The sequence below is a fragment of the Ovis aries genome, chromosome 26 (genome assembly GCF_016772045.2).
Source record: "Ovis aries strain OAR_USU_Benz2616 breed Rambouillet chromosome 26, ARS-UI_Ramb_v3.0, whole genome shotgun sequence".
In the NCBI taxonomy this organism is placed as follows: Eukaryota; Metazoa; Chordata; class Mammalia; order Artiodactyla; family Bovidae; genus Ovis; species Ovis aries.
This window is the reverse complement of record NC_056079.1, coordinates 18,416,980-18,434,369: the sequence shown is the minus strand read 5'-3', so window position 1 is coordinate 18,434,369 and position 17,390 is coordinate 18,416,980. Positions and strand designations below refer to the sequence as shown.

At 36.1% G+C, this 17,390-nt stretch overlaps 1 protein-coding gene across 50 annotated transcripts in view; it reads left to right on the top strand.

Moving 5' to 3' along the window:
• PCM1 (pericentriolar material 1) overlaps positions 1–7,822 on the top strand; it is a 90,846-nt gene extending 83,024 nt beyond the window's left edge. For all 50 annotated transcript variants that reach the window (XM_060406989.1, XM_060406987.1, XM_060406978.1 and 47 more), the window contains 5 exons: positions 1,724–1,799; positions 2,133–2,389; positions 4,159–4,251; positions 4,343–4,457; positions 5,804–7,822. In XM_060406989.1, the coding sequence (XP_060262972.1) occupies positions 1,724–1,799; positions 2,133–2,389; positions 4,159–4,251; positions 4,343–4,457; positions 5,804–5,829 (567 nt within the window). In that variant the 3' untranslated portion in view covers positions 5,830–7,822. The remainder of the gene's footprint in view (positions 1–1,723; positions 1,800–2,132; positions 2,390–4,158; positions 4,252–4,342; positions 4,458–5,803) is intronic.
• The last annotated feature ends 9,568 nt before the right edge of the window (positions 7,823–17,390 follow it).

Sequence of the window (17,390 nt, the reverse complement as noted above, 5' to 3'; positions counted from 1 at the left end):
CTGGGTTTGGCTCTTGTTTAGACCTATGGATAGCTACCAGCTAGGGAATCCCCTCTTTCGTACTTTTAGGTCTCAGTTTCTGGAATCAAATCTTGCCTTTCTCTTCCTTGGTTTATTACCTAATTTTAGTGGAACACATCTTCCAGTCACTCTCTAAGAAAGAGTGCAAAACATATCTTGACTTTTTTTTTCCCCCTGCTCAATGTCTGACTCTTTGAGACCCCATGGACTATAGCCCACCAGCCTCCTTTGTCCATGGAATTCTCCAGGCAGGAATACTAGAGTGGGTAGCCATGCCCTTCTCTAGTTGCCATTTTATATTGTCTAAGAAAACTCAGTATTTCTGTGTTGAAAATCATTTCCGTTCAGGTCTTTGAAGGCCTTTCTTAGTTCTGATTTTTCATATGTGTCCTTTTTTCTTTGTAACTCTAGGTGTTTTTTTCACCTGGAGTTCTGAAATTTTACAGTGATAATATACACTGTTGCAGGTCTTTTTTATTCACTACTCTAGGTTTACTCAGTTAATCTATAGCATGTTTTTCAGGTTTGGTAAATTTTCTTCAATTTCTTCCTTACCATTTTCTCTTCTTTTCTTCTGAAATAAATGTTATCAGATGTTAATTAGCCCTGTTTTCTCCTTTTCATTTTATTGACCCGTTGATCTGTTTTATTACTTGCTGGGAGATTTATTTGACCTTAACTATATGATATTATTTTCAGTTCAACTGTCATAATTTTAATTTCTAAGTACTTTTTTCTGATTGTTACTTCTTTTTAGTACCCTCTTCATGGGAGCAGTATTTTCTCATACCCACACATAGAGGCTTTCTCCAAATATCCACTCTACCTTTGGTGCTTACATTAAAGAATAATACACCAAAAAGCCAGTTGGAATTCTTTTGGGCTTTACTGTGGGCCAGCAAGTAGATAACGGATAGAAAATCCTAAATGTCAATTCCTATTGGAATAGTTAAATCTCTCCAAAGTAGGGAGGGTCTGCCCATCTCCTGCCTGGTAGGAGGTCCCTTTCCTTGGCTATTGGTGTTCTGAACTTGGATGTAGGGTTAGGGCTGAGTCCCACCATTATGCAGCCTTGCACTAGATCATTTTGACACTTTATCCTGTCATTCATGCTTTCCACAGCCTGCCCCTTCCATGGTGGCCCCCTGGTCTGAGACTCACTAGCTCATTTCCTCCAAAATATAATTTGCCATGTTCTGTTGAGCCTGGGGAGGGAATCTTAATGTCCACATTTTTCTTACGCTTCAAACAGCCGTCAGCACCTCCTGCTTGTCACCGACTCTCTCCCCACCACTATGTCCCTTCCTTCCTAGAGTCTGGGGCATCCAATTATGAGGTGAATCTTCAGTTTTTTCTCCTCCTACAGAAAGCAGTTAGCTTGTTCATCCTTCTCTCCTTCCCTTCAGTTAACATCTACATATAAGCAAGTATCTTTTAGTTTCATTTAATATAGAGTCAGGTCTGAAAAAAAAATAGTAAAATCTGTAATACTCCAGTTCTTCGTGTTGTTCTGAAGTTAAGAATAGTAAACTTTTTAAACCTAGCCATCTTGAACTTGCAACCACAGCCTTCTTGAAACAATTCTAGAAGATTATTTTTAAGTTTCCTTGTATGAAGGTCTCAGGTTGGAAATACCATCCATCTCCTGTATAGTGACTATATATTTAGATCCCACTATTAAGACGTTATTTTTTCCTTCTAGGTTCCACAGCATGATTTTGAAAAATCATCAGAAAGCAAAAATGTCCCATCAGAACAAGAACCCACTACTAGTAAAGGTAAGAAAAGTTTAAAATTTCCATGTTAAAATTATCTGCAGTGTCCTTTATGTGCTTAAAAACAAAGAAATCTAAATTCTTAGCTAATGGAAATTCGAAGGTATTTTGGACCTGATACATGTCTTTTTTCTCTCCCTAAATCGTTTGTAAAAAATGCTAGGGCTTTGTTTCTGCAAACAGCTGTTAAAGAAAAGTTGACAAATATTTAAACACAAATTTTGTAAGGAAAGTAGTCTGATTATACATTTATACATTTTAGTCTTTATTTGGCACATTAGTAAAACTTAATGATGGTTGCATAACACTAATGTTAAGACTTTCTTTTGATGACAGGTGACCAGGATAGCACTCCTGTGAAGCCCTGTTTCCTCAATATCGTTGAAAATGAGCAACCTTTAAATAGCACTGTCCAGAAGGATACTCTTACTACCATCGACTCGTCCAGTCAGCCTAACCCTTTGCCTTTACCTTTAACTGAAATTGAAACCTTGGTGCCTAGAGTCAAAGAAGTGAAATCTGCTCAGGAGACTCCTGAAAGTTCTTTGGCTGGAAGTCCTGATACTGAATCTCCAGTGTTAGTGAATGACTATGTAGGTATCGTGTGCATTTCATTTCTCTGCCCCTTTATTCATTTGCAGGTTAACATTTCTAGTATGTAAACACAACTCCACTTTGTGTTTGGGTTTAGAAACTGTTGGAGCATTCTTATTTCTCATTCAGACTTATTTTAAACTCAAACAGAAGAGTGATAGTGAACCAGTATGACCATTTCAAAACTTATAATTCTACTTTTCATAGTTTTGAGAACCAAAGAGATAAATTGTATGTGGTAACCTTGAGAGTTCATTTGACAGCAGTAGAGTCCCTGTCTATTTATAGTGAATGACAAAAAAGTAAGCTAGCACATTTGCATTTATAATGTAAGTAAGTTAGTTTAGTTTTTCTCTGGATGTTTGTTTCAATTTAATTTTATAGCCAGTACTCTTGCCTGGAAAATCCCATGGACGGAGGAGCCTGGTAGGCTGCAGTCCATGGGGTCGCACAGAGTCGGACACGACTGAGTGACTTCACTTTCACTTTTCACTTTCATGCATTAGAGAAGGAAATGGCAACCCACTCCAGTGTTCTTGCCTGGAGAATCCTAGGGACAGGGGAGCCTAATGGGCTGCCGTCTATGGGGTCGCACAGAGTCGGACACGACTTAGCAGCAGCAGCAGCAGCAGGTTGTTTGTTGGGTCCTTGGGTTGTGTATGTTTTATATACTTTCTCTTGTAGGTAAAAATAAAGGGATTTGTAATAATGTACCTTTAAGTCTAAAGAGCATGTTTCACATATTTTTTAATCAACATCAGTTTTCTTCCAAAAGATATGTTTATAATATAATTTCAAAGCTTCTCAGCAAAAGGAGGCTTATATTTCAGAAATAGTAGAAAGAGTAACTATCTTAATTGTTTTATTTGTTTCACTAACAGTAAAATTTTCCATTGAAAACTGTAAAAGTCACTTATTAGGTTTCTTATTGTTATTATTTGATGAGTGCATAGAATTGCTACAGAAGGCATTTGCTCAAAATTTACTTGAAGTTAGATTATAGAAGGTCCTGAAGGATTTTGGATTTTGGATTTTAGGCAGGGTTGTGTAAGAAAGTGAAATGGTCAGAGTCACGGATTTTGAAGATGAATCCGATGACTGTATAAGAAGTGTTGTTGAGGAATCAGAGTTGAGAGTCTCCATTATCATATAAATACAAATTGAGCTGAATGAGAGAGGAATGGGTGAGAAATGTTTCAGGAAAAAGAACTTAAGGTTTCCACTTGGGTAATTGGTAGAATGATGATACTATTAAAAATCAAAGAACTGGGAGAAAACGCTACAGGTTTCAGAAAAACAGTGTGAGGTGATTTTTAATAACTTTTGTGAATTACTAAATTCATACCTCATCTTTCTATTTGAGCTTCCAGAGTTGATATCGAAAGTCTAGGTTTCCTTATATTCTTCTGAGTACGGCTCCAATGCATTCTGTTAACATATCAAGAGATGAGGGTTGTTGTAATTATTTTAGCCCTCAATGTAACTACTACTGTTTCTTCCTTTAACCTGTATGAATGGGCTCTTTGTAAAATGGGTGCCCAGAAGCTTCACTGTGTGCCCACAGTTACAAGTGGGCAACCCTTCATGTTGAACTCTAGATTTCTGTTCTACTCATTGAGCTAAATATAGAAGAAAAGCAAATACGACAGAATTACTGACATCTATACACATGTGAGAATCCACTTTATCTCTTGGCATGGATGACTTTGGTTTAGATCCAGAGATAGAGTGGATTGCCTTCATTAAATATAATTTGTTAATCTTACAGGAAGCAGAGTCTGGTAACATAAGTCAAAAATCTGATGAAGAAGACTTTGTGAAAGTTGAAGATTTACCACTTAAACTGACAATATATTCAGAGGTATTTCGCTCTTTTTAATTACAGTTGTTGTTATCTAGCAGATATTGTTAAGATGAAAAATGATTTTGTATTTTTCATTTTCATTCTACAGGCAGATCTAAGGAAGAAAATGGCAGAAGAAGAACAGAAAAACCACTTATCTGGTGAAATATGTGCAATGCAGACTGAAGAATTAGCTGGGAATTCTCAGACACTAAAAGAACCTGGTGAGAGTTAGCAGTTTTAGTTTTAATCATATCACACTGAAAAATTACTGAATCTTGATACCCGTCATTTTGTTTTAGTTTTTAAAATGTGCTACTAGTACCTGGAAGATAGAAGCCAAACATTAGAAGCATAATTCTATAAAAATTTTAGTTCTACTGCCCAATTTATAAAATAGTACTATCAGATAATTTTTTCTATTTTTAGTTTTAAAGTGTAATAGATGCACATGGCTTAAGAAAGAAAGGTACAGCGGAGTTAGTGATGATTGGCAAGAGCCCATTGCTTTTAATCATTGGTTTTCAGTTCTTTTGGAAGAGGCCCTTTATATCTCTATATACTATTCTTATAATTTTCCTGAATTTTAAAAATTAGAAAATGTTTCTTCTCTCCCAAATGAAAAGTTATTTAAACCTACCTCTTCTTTCAGTGTTTATGTTATTTTTGGTTTTTCTGTTGCCTTTGTTCTTATAAATGTACGCATTTTCTAGTTCTGTCAGTTTGGGTCATTACCCAACTGCTTGCTCCTCCTCTTTTCCTTCTCTGTTTGATTTACTCATTTCATACCTTATTAAACACACTTATATTCTGTTTTTGTAAATATAAGAATGAAATCTTTTATACTTTCCTGAAGATGATTTTTGATTGATTGCAGAGCCAAGTGATAGTCCCAGGAAGTCTGGGGAGATTTCCTTCTTTTTGGGTCTAGTAGCACAACCCAAGGGCCACTCAGAGGAGAACATTTCTTGCATTAAGGTCAAGGATTTTCTGTTTGTTCATCCATAGATTAAACTCAAGATTTTTTGTTTTTTTAATAAATAGGGTGACTAGAAGAGAAACCATATATCAAACCTTCAGTTAATCTCCCAGTTTTCAGCCCATTCCTGCCTGTTAGGCTGCAGCTGGTACCCTCTCCCCCGCTGCCTGTCTGCGTGTCTGGGCTGTAGCTTCCTCCATTCCACCCTGCGCCTCCGTCTGTTCTCAGTGTTCTGGAAATTTGTTTTTATCTCCTGTCCTCTGGTTCTCTCACAGCCACCCTTTTTTTGTTGGTCTGGATTTATTCATTTTTATACTTTTTTTTTCCCTAATGGATTTTTTGTTTTGTTCTTTTTTGAGAGCAAGTATATGCTCAGTCTGCCATCTTAAGATGGAAACCCTTACCTATGCCTTTTAAACTGTTGGTGGTGACATCAGGGAATTATTGTAGCAAAGTAAGTTTCTTTTCTAATAACTTTATATTAAAATTGAAAGTTTTAAATGGAAGAGAGCAATATTAAACTAAATTCTATAAGGTCATATTAACTCTGTAAGTAATTTATAAGGCATTAACCATGATTCTGTTTTTCAGAAACAGTGGGAGCCCAAAGTACATGAGATGTCTCCAGAGGCTCATCTAACTCTTTCTTGACATAATTAATACGTATATGATAATGGCACTAAATAAACATCTGTTTTAATCTGTATAAAATGTAAATCAGTTTGACACTGCATTTTTGGTAGGTGTGCTAATTTCTGCCCATGGCAGTTTAAAACATCAAAAACTGAATTCTGGACAGATTCAAGCCTTGATACACTGTGGGGTTTTTTCTTATTCTTTCTTTCTTTTTTTTTGGTCCTGATTTTTTTCCCCATTGTGATGTTTAGTAACGTAGAATTTAAAATGTAGTTTTAAATAAAGTTTGGACTTATCTGTAAACTTATCTTTTTTGAAAATTATGTTGAATTCTCTACAGCAAGTCATTGTTCTATATAATTAGGCTGTTCAGAGAAGAGCAACCGTCAAGAGTTAGAGAAATATACTATTTATTATAAAGCCCGGCCTTCAGGCCAGGCTTCCAAATAATGCCAGTGTTGCTGCTATTGAGTCTAATATTCTTTTAGATACCTGCAAGTCTTATTCCTTTGCAAGAATAGGGCAGGTTATAAAGGTATCCAGGATTTCTGAGAAGTTATTATAGAATATAAATATTCTATTCAAATTGGATAATAAGTTTAGAATACTTGTCCTTAGTACCTAGAATTTACATAATTATCTATTAGATAAATATTTTCTAGGATTTCTATTCATATCTGTGTTGCCTCAGTTTAAATGTTAAAAGAGAGAACATTTTCTATAACTAGAGAATATTTCCGCTTAAACAAGGAAAGTAATATTGTGATTACTTTTAAAAGGAAAACCAAGCTCTTAAAAGTAGGGATTAATAGAACTAAATTTATGAACCAGAGCACTAAGGTTCATTTGCTTTTGGACAACCTTGCTTTCTGAGACGATAATTTAGGCCAAAACGTAGCAGTTGTCTCTGTGTGTAGTGAGAGAGAAGCAGGTTTGCAGATGAAGTACTGTATGGAGTAATGGGAATTTACGTGACCTCTTTATCACTAAGCAAATCAGCTTTTCAAAGGAGGTGTACTTTTAGATCCCATCTTGCCGTATACTGAGTTAAAGGCTTCATGAAGCCAGTTAACAAGTCAACTTTACAGATTGTTCCTTGAATAAAATACGAAGCATTATTCCAAATTAGTCTTTTAAATTTGTCAACAGTTTACTGAAATACCCCATGAAAAAAGAATTTGATTGGTATTCCTTCGAAATTCTTGCCTGATACCTCAGTGTAAAACTATAATGTCCAGTCAGGGAATATTAAGTGAGGATTTCCCTCTGAGGACATTGACTATATTGTTCTGTAATTTAAATTATGTGAAACATATATCTCCAACTTTATTAAACTTACTCGGAACACTGTCATTCCAGAAGCAGGAATTATTCAATTGGCTTGACTTCAGGGAAATTGAAGCATAGTAGGCATACATATATATTATATGTATACTTAAGTTCTATATTTGTTTTCTAGACTCTATACAGAAACTTCATTTTGATACACTCAAGCCAAGCCTTACACATTAAATATTAAGACTGTCTCTCTCTCTCTGCATGCAAATTAAAGATGGATACAGTGGAATCATTGTACTTACATCTTAAGTTACTGTAGTATCTGTGAACCTTATCAAATTTGCTTATTTGACTTACAGCTGTTGTAATCTGGTCTTTTGTTTTCTATTATAGTAGATAATTTAGTTTTAAGTGCTTGAGAGCAGATAACTTGCTTAATATGTTTTTCCCTGGTAACTGTTGCTAAAGGGTTAGGCATTCAATATGTAGTTTGTCTTAATTTTTAAGTTAAAAATTTGGTTAGAGGTAAAAGAGGAAGAAAAGGTCAAAATAAGTGAGAGAGAAACCTAGGCAGGTTAAAATAATGCCTACAAGATTGAGCTCACCAGACTGTGCAGCAGGTACTCTTTGTATTTTTAACATTCACTTTGGGTAAATGCTTTTTTCACTGTTAATAAATGTGTATCCTGCATACAACCCTGAATTGCATTTTCATTTAAATTAACATACTCATTTATGCTTTAGAATTTATTCCAGAATTTTGGCTTATTTGATGATTTTAAGTGTGTTAAAAAATAAAAAAAACTCAATACAAACTATTATATATAAAATAGAAAACAATAGGGTCCTACTGTATAGCACAAGAAACTATTCAGTATCCCCTAATAAACTATAACGGGAAAGAATGTGAAAAAGAATATGTGTATATACATATAACTGAATCACTTTGGTGTATGTATACCACACACTAACACTACATTGTAAATCAACTATGCTTCAATTAAAAGAAAAAAAAAAGAAATGAAAGATAATGACATATCAACCAGCCAGAGAGATTTATTAAAGTAGAAACATTTTCTTACAGTGCATCTGTGCTCCTTTATTTTTTAGTTAGATCTGTCTTATATACTGTGTACAGAAAATTCTCATGTTTACTCAAAATTAGATTGGTATATTTCTTGTTCAACTTTCTTTAATATAGAAAACTCATTTTTAAAAAGCTGTCAAAGAAATAATTGGCTCTGAGTTTCACTTGTTTCACTGTACAAATACGGTTGCCCAGTTGCCTTGCCTGGAGGAACCAGCATTTCTTGTTCTTTCTGCACAACTCACTTTTTAATGTTCACTGTCTTTACATGTCTAGTTTTTTCCTCATATTAACTAGTCTCTCTGGCTGACCCACTTTCCATTAAAGGAAAAAGGAACACAGGAAAATTCTATGCCTATAAATGACTGATTCACATATGAACAGAGTTTTAATTATCTTATGAGTTCATTTCATCTGCCCAGACTCATATCCACAACAGAATATCCTTCAGGCCAGCAGTTTATAGAAAGCTATTGATTTATTTTGAAAACTAATCACAGCATGTTTCAGTATAACAGAGTTCTGTTCTCTTGCATACTTAGTATTATTATTTCTTGCATTATGACCTTTGCTATGTGTAGTTATCCCCAGTATACATGTCTGGCAAATCACATGTAATTAACTTACTATAAATAGTATAGTTATAAGTATTAAGAATATTAATTAGAAATCTTCACCTTTAATGAGCTGAATATCCCAGAGTATAGTTGCATGTTTAAGGCCATTTTGTTAATCAAATGATATCATGAGAAGACTGAAAATTATAAAGTGCTATACCAGCCCACAGTGGTAGCATTCAGCATTGGCATTAAACCTCACTCTTTGTTAGGCTGTGTCCATATATATACATTTCAGGTGTTTTTCCATTTTCATTGCCCTTTCACCTGTTGTCTCACAGTTGATATTCAGTTTATCTTCCTAGAAGAGTATACGTGTAGCCACAGCTTACTCTGACAGATGAAGTAGTGCTTGTGGAAATGCTTTGATGACAAGTGCCATATAAATGACAGGTATCATGTACATATTCATGTTGGAGAAAAGAAAGATCCCCCCCCAAAAAAAAGGGTAAGATTCTCCTCAAGCTTATACAGCTCAATAGTGAGGTTTTTGCTTCCTTTTCGGTGTGCTAACAGACATTATTTAAAATCTATTTCCAAAACAGAGTTTTTAAAACTACTTACCAGAACCTTTTCTGACATGTTCTGGTTATATACTCAAGTAATTTTCCCTCTTTTGGTAAAGAGGCAAAGTCTAAAGAGCCTTCCTTATAATGGATTTTAGATGTGGAGTTTTCCCACAGTGTCACTTTCACCAAGTTATCTTCCTTTTGCTACTTCATTTTATTTACTCTTCTTTTATTCCCTCACTCTTACCATCCCCAAATCACCCACAATGTTTAAGACACAGGAAGACTAATGGAGTTTGTACTACAAAATTAGTATTTCAGATAGCTTTTTGGTTTTTGTGTTTGTTCTTTACTCAAGTGTAGTGAATTTACAGTATTAGCTTCAAGTGTGCAACATGGTGATTCATTGTTTTTATAGATCATACTCCATTTAATATTTTTATAAAATACTGGATCTCTGCCCTGTGCTGTGCAATATGTTCTTGCAGCTTATTTATTTTATACATAGTAGTTTGTGCCTCTTTATTCCCTACTCTTGGCTTGCAGCTCTCCCTTTCCTTCTCCTCCTGGTAACCACTGGTTTATTCTCTATGAGTCTGTTTCTATTTTGTTATACTCATTTCTTGTATATTTTAGATTTTACATATAACTGGTAAGATACAGTATTTGTCTTTCTCTGACTTATTTACTAGGCATAATATACTCTAGGTTCATCTGTGTTGTTGCAAATGGCAAAATTTCATTCTTTTTCATGGCTGTGTGTAATACTCCATCGTGTGTATGTGGGCATGTGTGTACTGCATTTTCTTTACCCATTCATCTATTGATGAGCATTTGGGTTGCTTCTGTATCTTGGCAATTGTAAATAATGCTGCAGTGAACACTGATGTGCGTGTGTCTTTTCAAATTAGTGTTTTTGTTTTCTTTGGGTATGTACCCAAAAATGAAATTGTTGGTTCATATGGCAGTTCTGTTTTTAGGTTTTTGAAAAATTTCCATACCATTTTCCATAGTGGCTGCAAATGTGCATTCCCACCAACGGTGTACACAATGTTTTCTCCACATCACCAACACCACTTATTTGTTGTTCTTTTTGATACTAGACATTCTGACAGGTGTGAGGTAACACCTCGTTGTGGTTTAGGTTTGCATTTCCCTGATGGTTAATGATGTTGAGCATCTTTTCATGTGCCTCCTGGCCATCTGTATGTCTTTGGAAAAATGTTTATTCAGATTATCTGCCTATTTTTTAATTGGGTTGTTTGTTGTTCTGTGTTGAGTTGTATGAGTTCATTGTATGTTTTGGATACTAACCCTTTATCAGATAAATCTTTTGCAAGTATCATCTCCCATTCAGCAGGCGGCCTTTTCCCTTTGTCTATAGTTTCCTTTGCTGTGCAAAAACTTTTTAGTTTGATGTGGTTCCATTTGTTTATTTCTGCTTTTGTTTCCCTTGCTTGAGGAGACATATCTAAAAAAAATTTTGAGGGGACTGATGTCAAAGAGTATACTACCTGCTTTCTATGAGTTTTATGGTTTGTGGTCTTACATTTAGGTCCATTTTGAGTTTATTTTTGTATATTGTGTAAGAAAATGTTCTAATTTCATTCTTTTATGTGTAGCTTTCCGGTTTTCCCAGCACCAGTTATTGAAGAGACTGCCCTTTCCCCATTATGTATTCTTGTCTCCTTTGTCATAGATTAATTGGCCGTAAGTGTGTGGGTTTATTTCTGGACTCTCTTGACTGGATTATTATGGTTGTTTCTCAGTGGGCCCTACCCCTTCCTTGGCTTTCTGTAACCTAGTCTCATTACAGTAGCAAGAGTGGTTTTTCTATTTCATTTCAAATAAGCGCAAAACAGTCTTTCCGAGGCCCTACAGGATGAGTTCTCAACCTCTACCTGACTTCGCAGTTTCCCCATTATTCACTCAACTTGAGCCACAGACTTTTTGCAGTTTCTCAAACATGTGCTCCAGGGCCCGTTCCACTCCTGGCCCTTTGCATCTGCTGTTCTCTCAACCTAGAATGCTTTTCTCAGCAATTTTAATGACACACATTTAGTGAGATCTGTGTGTATCCAACTTAAACAGATGACTCTCATTCCCTTGCCACTTTTTTTTTTTTTTTTTGGTCTATTATTTAGCAACTAACACTTTTTTACTTATTTATTTTCTGTTTCCTTTTTACCCTGTAATTAAGGGGAAAGGGCAGGAATTTTTCTCTGCTTCGTCTATTGCAGAATAACTGAATTTTAGAGCAGATCTTGGCTTATAGAAAGTGTTTACTGCCTATGAATAAATGATTAAATTCTGTTAGTGTTTCAAAGAGAGGTTCAACTTGTTACATTTTACTAAGTAGGATTGGCTATCTCATTTAATTACGACAGATTCTTTTCTACTTCAACAGTTTTGAAAAGAACAGTATAATAGTCCTATAATAGTGTCTTTCAGACAGAAAAGTTCCAGCTGAGGAAAATACAAATATATTCCTAGCTATTATTTTTCAAATTTGCTAATAGGTAAGTCATATGCCTTGATTGATACGATTAAAATGAATATAGAATTATTTAAAATGAAATGAATTCAGTGATAGGACAGTAGATTTTAAACCAGTCATTGGAAAGCCATTCAAAAAACCAGGTTTTTATTCAGATTTAAGAATATCTACTAAGGGTTTCTGGGAAGGGACTGAGAGACACAGTCGTCCCCCCACCCCAAATCGGTTTTCCTACTAAATGACCCATTTGGTACCACCTGTAAGTTTGGCAATATGCACCAAGGTTTTTTCATATTTATTTATATCCTTTGACAGAGCAATTCAGTTTGTAAAAGTGTATCCTAAAGATAAGTTGTAAGAATTCTTTTTATATTCTCAGTTCTGTTCAGTCACTTGGTTGTGTCCGACTCTTTGCGACCCCACGAACCACAGCACACCAGGCTTCCCTGTCCATCACCAACTCCCAGAGTTTACCCAAACTCATGTCCATCGAGTCCGTGATGCCATCCAGCCATCTCATCCTCGGTCGTCCCCTTCTCCTCCTGCCCCCAATCCCTCCCAGCATCAGAGTCTTTTCCAATGAGTCAACTCTTTACATGAGGTGGCCAAAGTACTGGAGTTTCAGCTTTAGCATCATTCCTTCCAAAGAAATCCCAGGGCTGATCTCCTTTAGAATGGACTGGTTGGATCTCCTTGCAGTCCAAGAGACTCTCAAGAGTCTACTCCAACACCACAGTTCAAAAGCATCAATTCTTTGGCGCTTAGCTTTCTTCACAGTCCAACTCTCACATCTATCCATGACCACTGGAAAAACCAAAGCCTTGACTAATTTAGGATGGACCTTTGTTGGCAAAGTAATGTCTCTGCTTTTTAATATGCTACCTAGGTTGGTCATAACTTTCTTTCCAAGGAAAAATTCTAGATAATAGCTAGTCCTTTGTCTTATGTATTTAAATTATTTCCTCCGAGTCGGTGGCTTGTAATTACGATTTTTTTCTTTTTAAATGTTTGGTACTTTGTATCCTAAGGAATATTTGTTTGCCTGTGCCAAAGTCATTGAGATTTTTTTCCTACTTCTAAAGGTTTTATAGTTTTAGCTTTTATATGTAGGTGTATTATCCATTTTGAGTAATTTTTTATATTATGTGAGGTAAGGATCAGATTTATTTTTCTCCCATATAAAGATAAATGGGAGCAAACACCATTTGTTGACAAGACTGTCCCTCTCTATTATAAACTATCTTGTCACCTTTATGGAAATCAGTTGGCCATGTGTGGTCTGTGTGTGGAATCTCTGTCCCACTCATATATCTAGTCTTACTAGACATATCCATGTCACTATTGTAGTTTTTTAGAAAGTTTTAAAAGTAGGCAACGTAAGTCTTCTAAGTCCTCTTTTTTCCTCAAGAACTTCTGGCTATTCTGTGTCTGTAATCTTGCATTTCCAATTGTGGAACTGTCTTAGTTTTCATTAAAAACATGCCAGGATTTTAATTGGAATTGCACTGAATAAATAAATCAATTTGAGAAAGTAAGAATGTAAATGATACTATTTTCCAGTCCATGAACACTAGCTTTCCAGTCGTTTGGGTTGTCTTTTGGCTCCATACAGAAATTTAGTTTGATTGTATTTGTCAACTTCGATAACATGCACTACTTACGTAATAACTCAGCTGACCTATTATTTGCTGGACTTTGGCTACTCAGAATTCTGGCATTGCTGATTTCAGGGTCACCAGTTTGTGAAAAGGGAAGTGGTTAGGTAGACTTTTGAAAGAAACTTTTTGAAGAACAGAGGTAATTGTTTCATTACCATGACAGTTTACTGATTGGTGGCTAAATTGTAGGAAACAAGAACAACTTAATGTTAACTCTTCTTCAAAGCAAATGAATTCCATTCTGTCTACCTCTCTATAAATAGAAGGCCAAACATCCCAAGAAAGACTGTTACTGCGGATCCAAGATGTGGGAAGAAAAAAGGACAGGGCCAACCTTATCAATAGTTTCTAACCTTAAAGGCAAACGGAACCTTGCTTGCCTTGTCATCTTCTGTTATTGCCGAGAGTGGCCAAGTAGGCAGAGGAGGAGTGGTAGTGTGTCTCCCGTCTCTAGTAATATGCTGGTCATATAGGAGGTCAGAGAACAGGACAATGCAATCACACTACTAAACCACAAACATCTTGTACAGTTTCTCAGCAAAAACAAGGCCATTTCCTACTTGGTATTTTGCAGAGTTCATTTCTTCATGTTTGTTTTTTTTGGGGGGTGGGATGGAGTACCGTGGGGAGTATAGTTATATATATTTATTTTGCACCACCTCTCTTGTGACATTGTGTATGTTGACAGCAAGGTTTAAATGAGACGTCAGTGATTGGTCAGGCCCTCTGAAGGCCATTTCTGCTGAGTAAGGATTTTTTTATAAGAAAAACACCACGAATTCAGCAAAGCATCAGATCCATCAAGGAAAATTATATAGATAAGTTTGGGTAGAGGAGATTAATTTGAAGTCTTTTTGTTCTTGTATACAATTACTGATGGTGTTTAGTATTACAGTGGATGCCAGCACATCTGACTAGTTGTTTTTCACTGATATGTTTTAAAATCCACATTTGTCACTGCAAAATGTTATGTCAAGTTTATTTCCCTGCCCTTATCATTACCCTTTCCTCACACTTTAACTACAGTTCAAAGGATGGAGAAAGCATATGTGTGTATACTGTTCAAAACAACGTGTATACTTCACTGTTACAAAAACTTTTTTAATCGAAATATTCATTTACAATATTGTGTTAGTTTCAGGTGTACAGCAAAGTGACTTTTTTATTTGTATATATATATTTATATGTATTATATTATTATATATTTACTATTATATATAATATATATTATATATTCCTTTGTGGCTTCCCTTGTGGCTCAGCTGGTAAAGAATCTGCCTGCAATGCAGGAGACCTGGGTTTAATCCCTGGGTTGAGAGAAGGGAAAGGCTACCCACTCCATATTCTGGCCTGGAGAATTCCATGCACCTCAGTCTATGGGGTCACAAAGAGTCGGACACGACGGAGCAACTTTCACTTTCATATATATTTTAGATTATTTTCCCTAGTTGTTACAAGGTATTATGGTTCCCTGTGCTATACAGTAAATGTTTGTTACTCATTTGTTTTTATATATAGTAGTTTGTTAATCCCATGCTCCTAATTTATCCCTCCCGCTGTTTTCCTTTTTGGTGACCATAAATTGTTTTCTGTCTGAGGCTGTTTTATACATAGATGCATTTGTACTTTTGGGTTCTACATGTAAGTGATACACTATTTGTCTTTGTCTGACTTATTCACTTACTGTGGCATTCTCTAGGTCCCTCCATGTTGCCGCAGATGGCAGTATTTCTTTTCTTACAGCCAGTACTCCGTGTGTGTGTGTTTGCATACATGTTAAACCAGCCATCTGTTGATGGGCTGTTATAAAGTGTGCTGCAGTGAACATTGGGTGCATGTAGCTTGCTGACTAGTTTTCCTTTTTCCTGGATGTGTGCCTAAGAGTGGCATTGCTGGATCATATGGTGGCTCTATTGTTTTTCAAGGAAACTGCATACTGTTTTCTGTAGTGGTTGTGCTGAGTTGCATAACCATAGACAGTCAGGAGGGTTCCTTTTTTTCCACATCCTCTTCAGCGTTTATTATTTGTGGGCTTTTTGATAATGGTCATTCTGATCAATGTGAGATGGTACCTCATTGGAGTTTTGACTTGAATTTCTAATAATTAGCAGTGTGGAGCATCTTTTCATGTGCCTATTGCCCATCTGTATGTCGTCTTTGGAGAAATGTCTTTTTAGGGTTTTCTAGTCATTTTTTAAATTTTGTTTTTTTTTTATACTGAGTTGTATGGATTGTTGTATATTTTGGAAATTAAGCCCTTGTTGGTCACATCATTTGCAAATATTTTCTCCCAGTCCATATCTTTTCATTTTGTGTATGGTTTCCTTTGCTATGTAAAAAACTTCTATGTTTGACTAGGTCCCATTTGTTTATTTTGTGATTTAGTTTTTTAGCTTGGGAGACTGATCTAAGAAAATACTACTACTATCTACATCAGGGAATGTTTTGCCTACGTTCTCTGCTAAGAGTTTTATGGTGTTACGTTTTACATTTAGGTCTTTAAATCATTTTGAGTTATTTTTAGATATCATGTGAGGGAGTATTCTAATTTCATTCATACACATGAAGCTGTCCCACTTTTCCAGCACTGCTTGCTGAAGAGACTGTCTTTTCTCCATTGTATATTCTTGCCTCCTTTGAGGAAAGTTAATTAATTATACGGGTGTGGGTTTATTTCTGAGCCCACGATTTTAACCCAGTGCTGGCTTTTCTGAGGACAGCTAGACAGCTTTCCTAACAGTACAAAAATAGATGTCACTGTCTCTACAAACAGAGGCCAGAGAATTCTATGCAGTTCCAAATGGCCGCCAAGTCTAGCTTCAGGCTCTAGGATGACTAATTCTAGCAGCCCTTGCCTGAAGCAGTGATCCAGTGAATCCTCTTTGATGTTAACAACTTCCTCCTATGACACTGTAGTCACTGAGAGGAAGTGTGTGTGTGTAACAGGGAGCAGGAGCTGAGCAAGAAAATGGGACAGAGGATTCTTCAGTGTCTTAAGATCTGCAAAGACTTTGCCTTTTCTTTTTAGCTCAACATGGTATCCATAATACTTAGCAGACCACCCATGTTGTTGGATGTGCTCCCAAGTATATTTAACAACCTTATTTGAGGGATTATTGTGAACTCTGTGCAACTTTCCAAGTTTTTAGCACAATCAAGATGATAAACATATCTGTTGTCCATCAAAGTTTCTTGAGGCCTCTTGGGAATCCTTCCGTCTAGCCTCTGCCCCACTTCACCTCGCCTCCAGGCAACCACTGATTTGCTGACATTATTGATTAGCTTGCATTTTCTAGAAACTTATATAAATACAACTATACTGTATCTAAGTTTGTCTGGCTTTCTTCACTCAGGGTATTAGAGATTCATGTTGTTGTTCAGTTGCTCAGTTGTGTCCAACTCTTTGCAACCCCATGGACTGCAGCACACCAGGCTTCCCTGTCCTTTACTAATCTGCAGCTTGCTCAAACTCCTGTCCATTGAGTTGGTGATGCCATCCAACTATCTCATCTTTTGTTGGCCCCTTCTCCTCCTGCCCTCAATCTTTCCCAGCATCAGGGTGTTTTCCAAAGAGTTGGCTCTGTGCATCAGGTGGCCAAAGTATCGGAGCTTCAGCTTCAGCATCAGTCCTTCCAGTGAATATTCAGGACTGATTTCCTTTAGAATTGACAGGTTTGATGTCTGCACGTGACTACTGGAAAAACGATAGCTTTGATTATACGGACCTTTGTCAGCAAAGTGATGTCTGTTTTTCAATACACTGTCTAGGTTTGACACAGCTTTTCTTCCAAGGAGTAAATGTCTTTTAATTTCATGGCTGCAGTCACCATCTGCAGTGATTTTGGAGCCCAAGAAAATATAGTTTGTCACTGTTTGATTTTTTTCGCCATCTATTT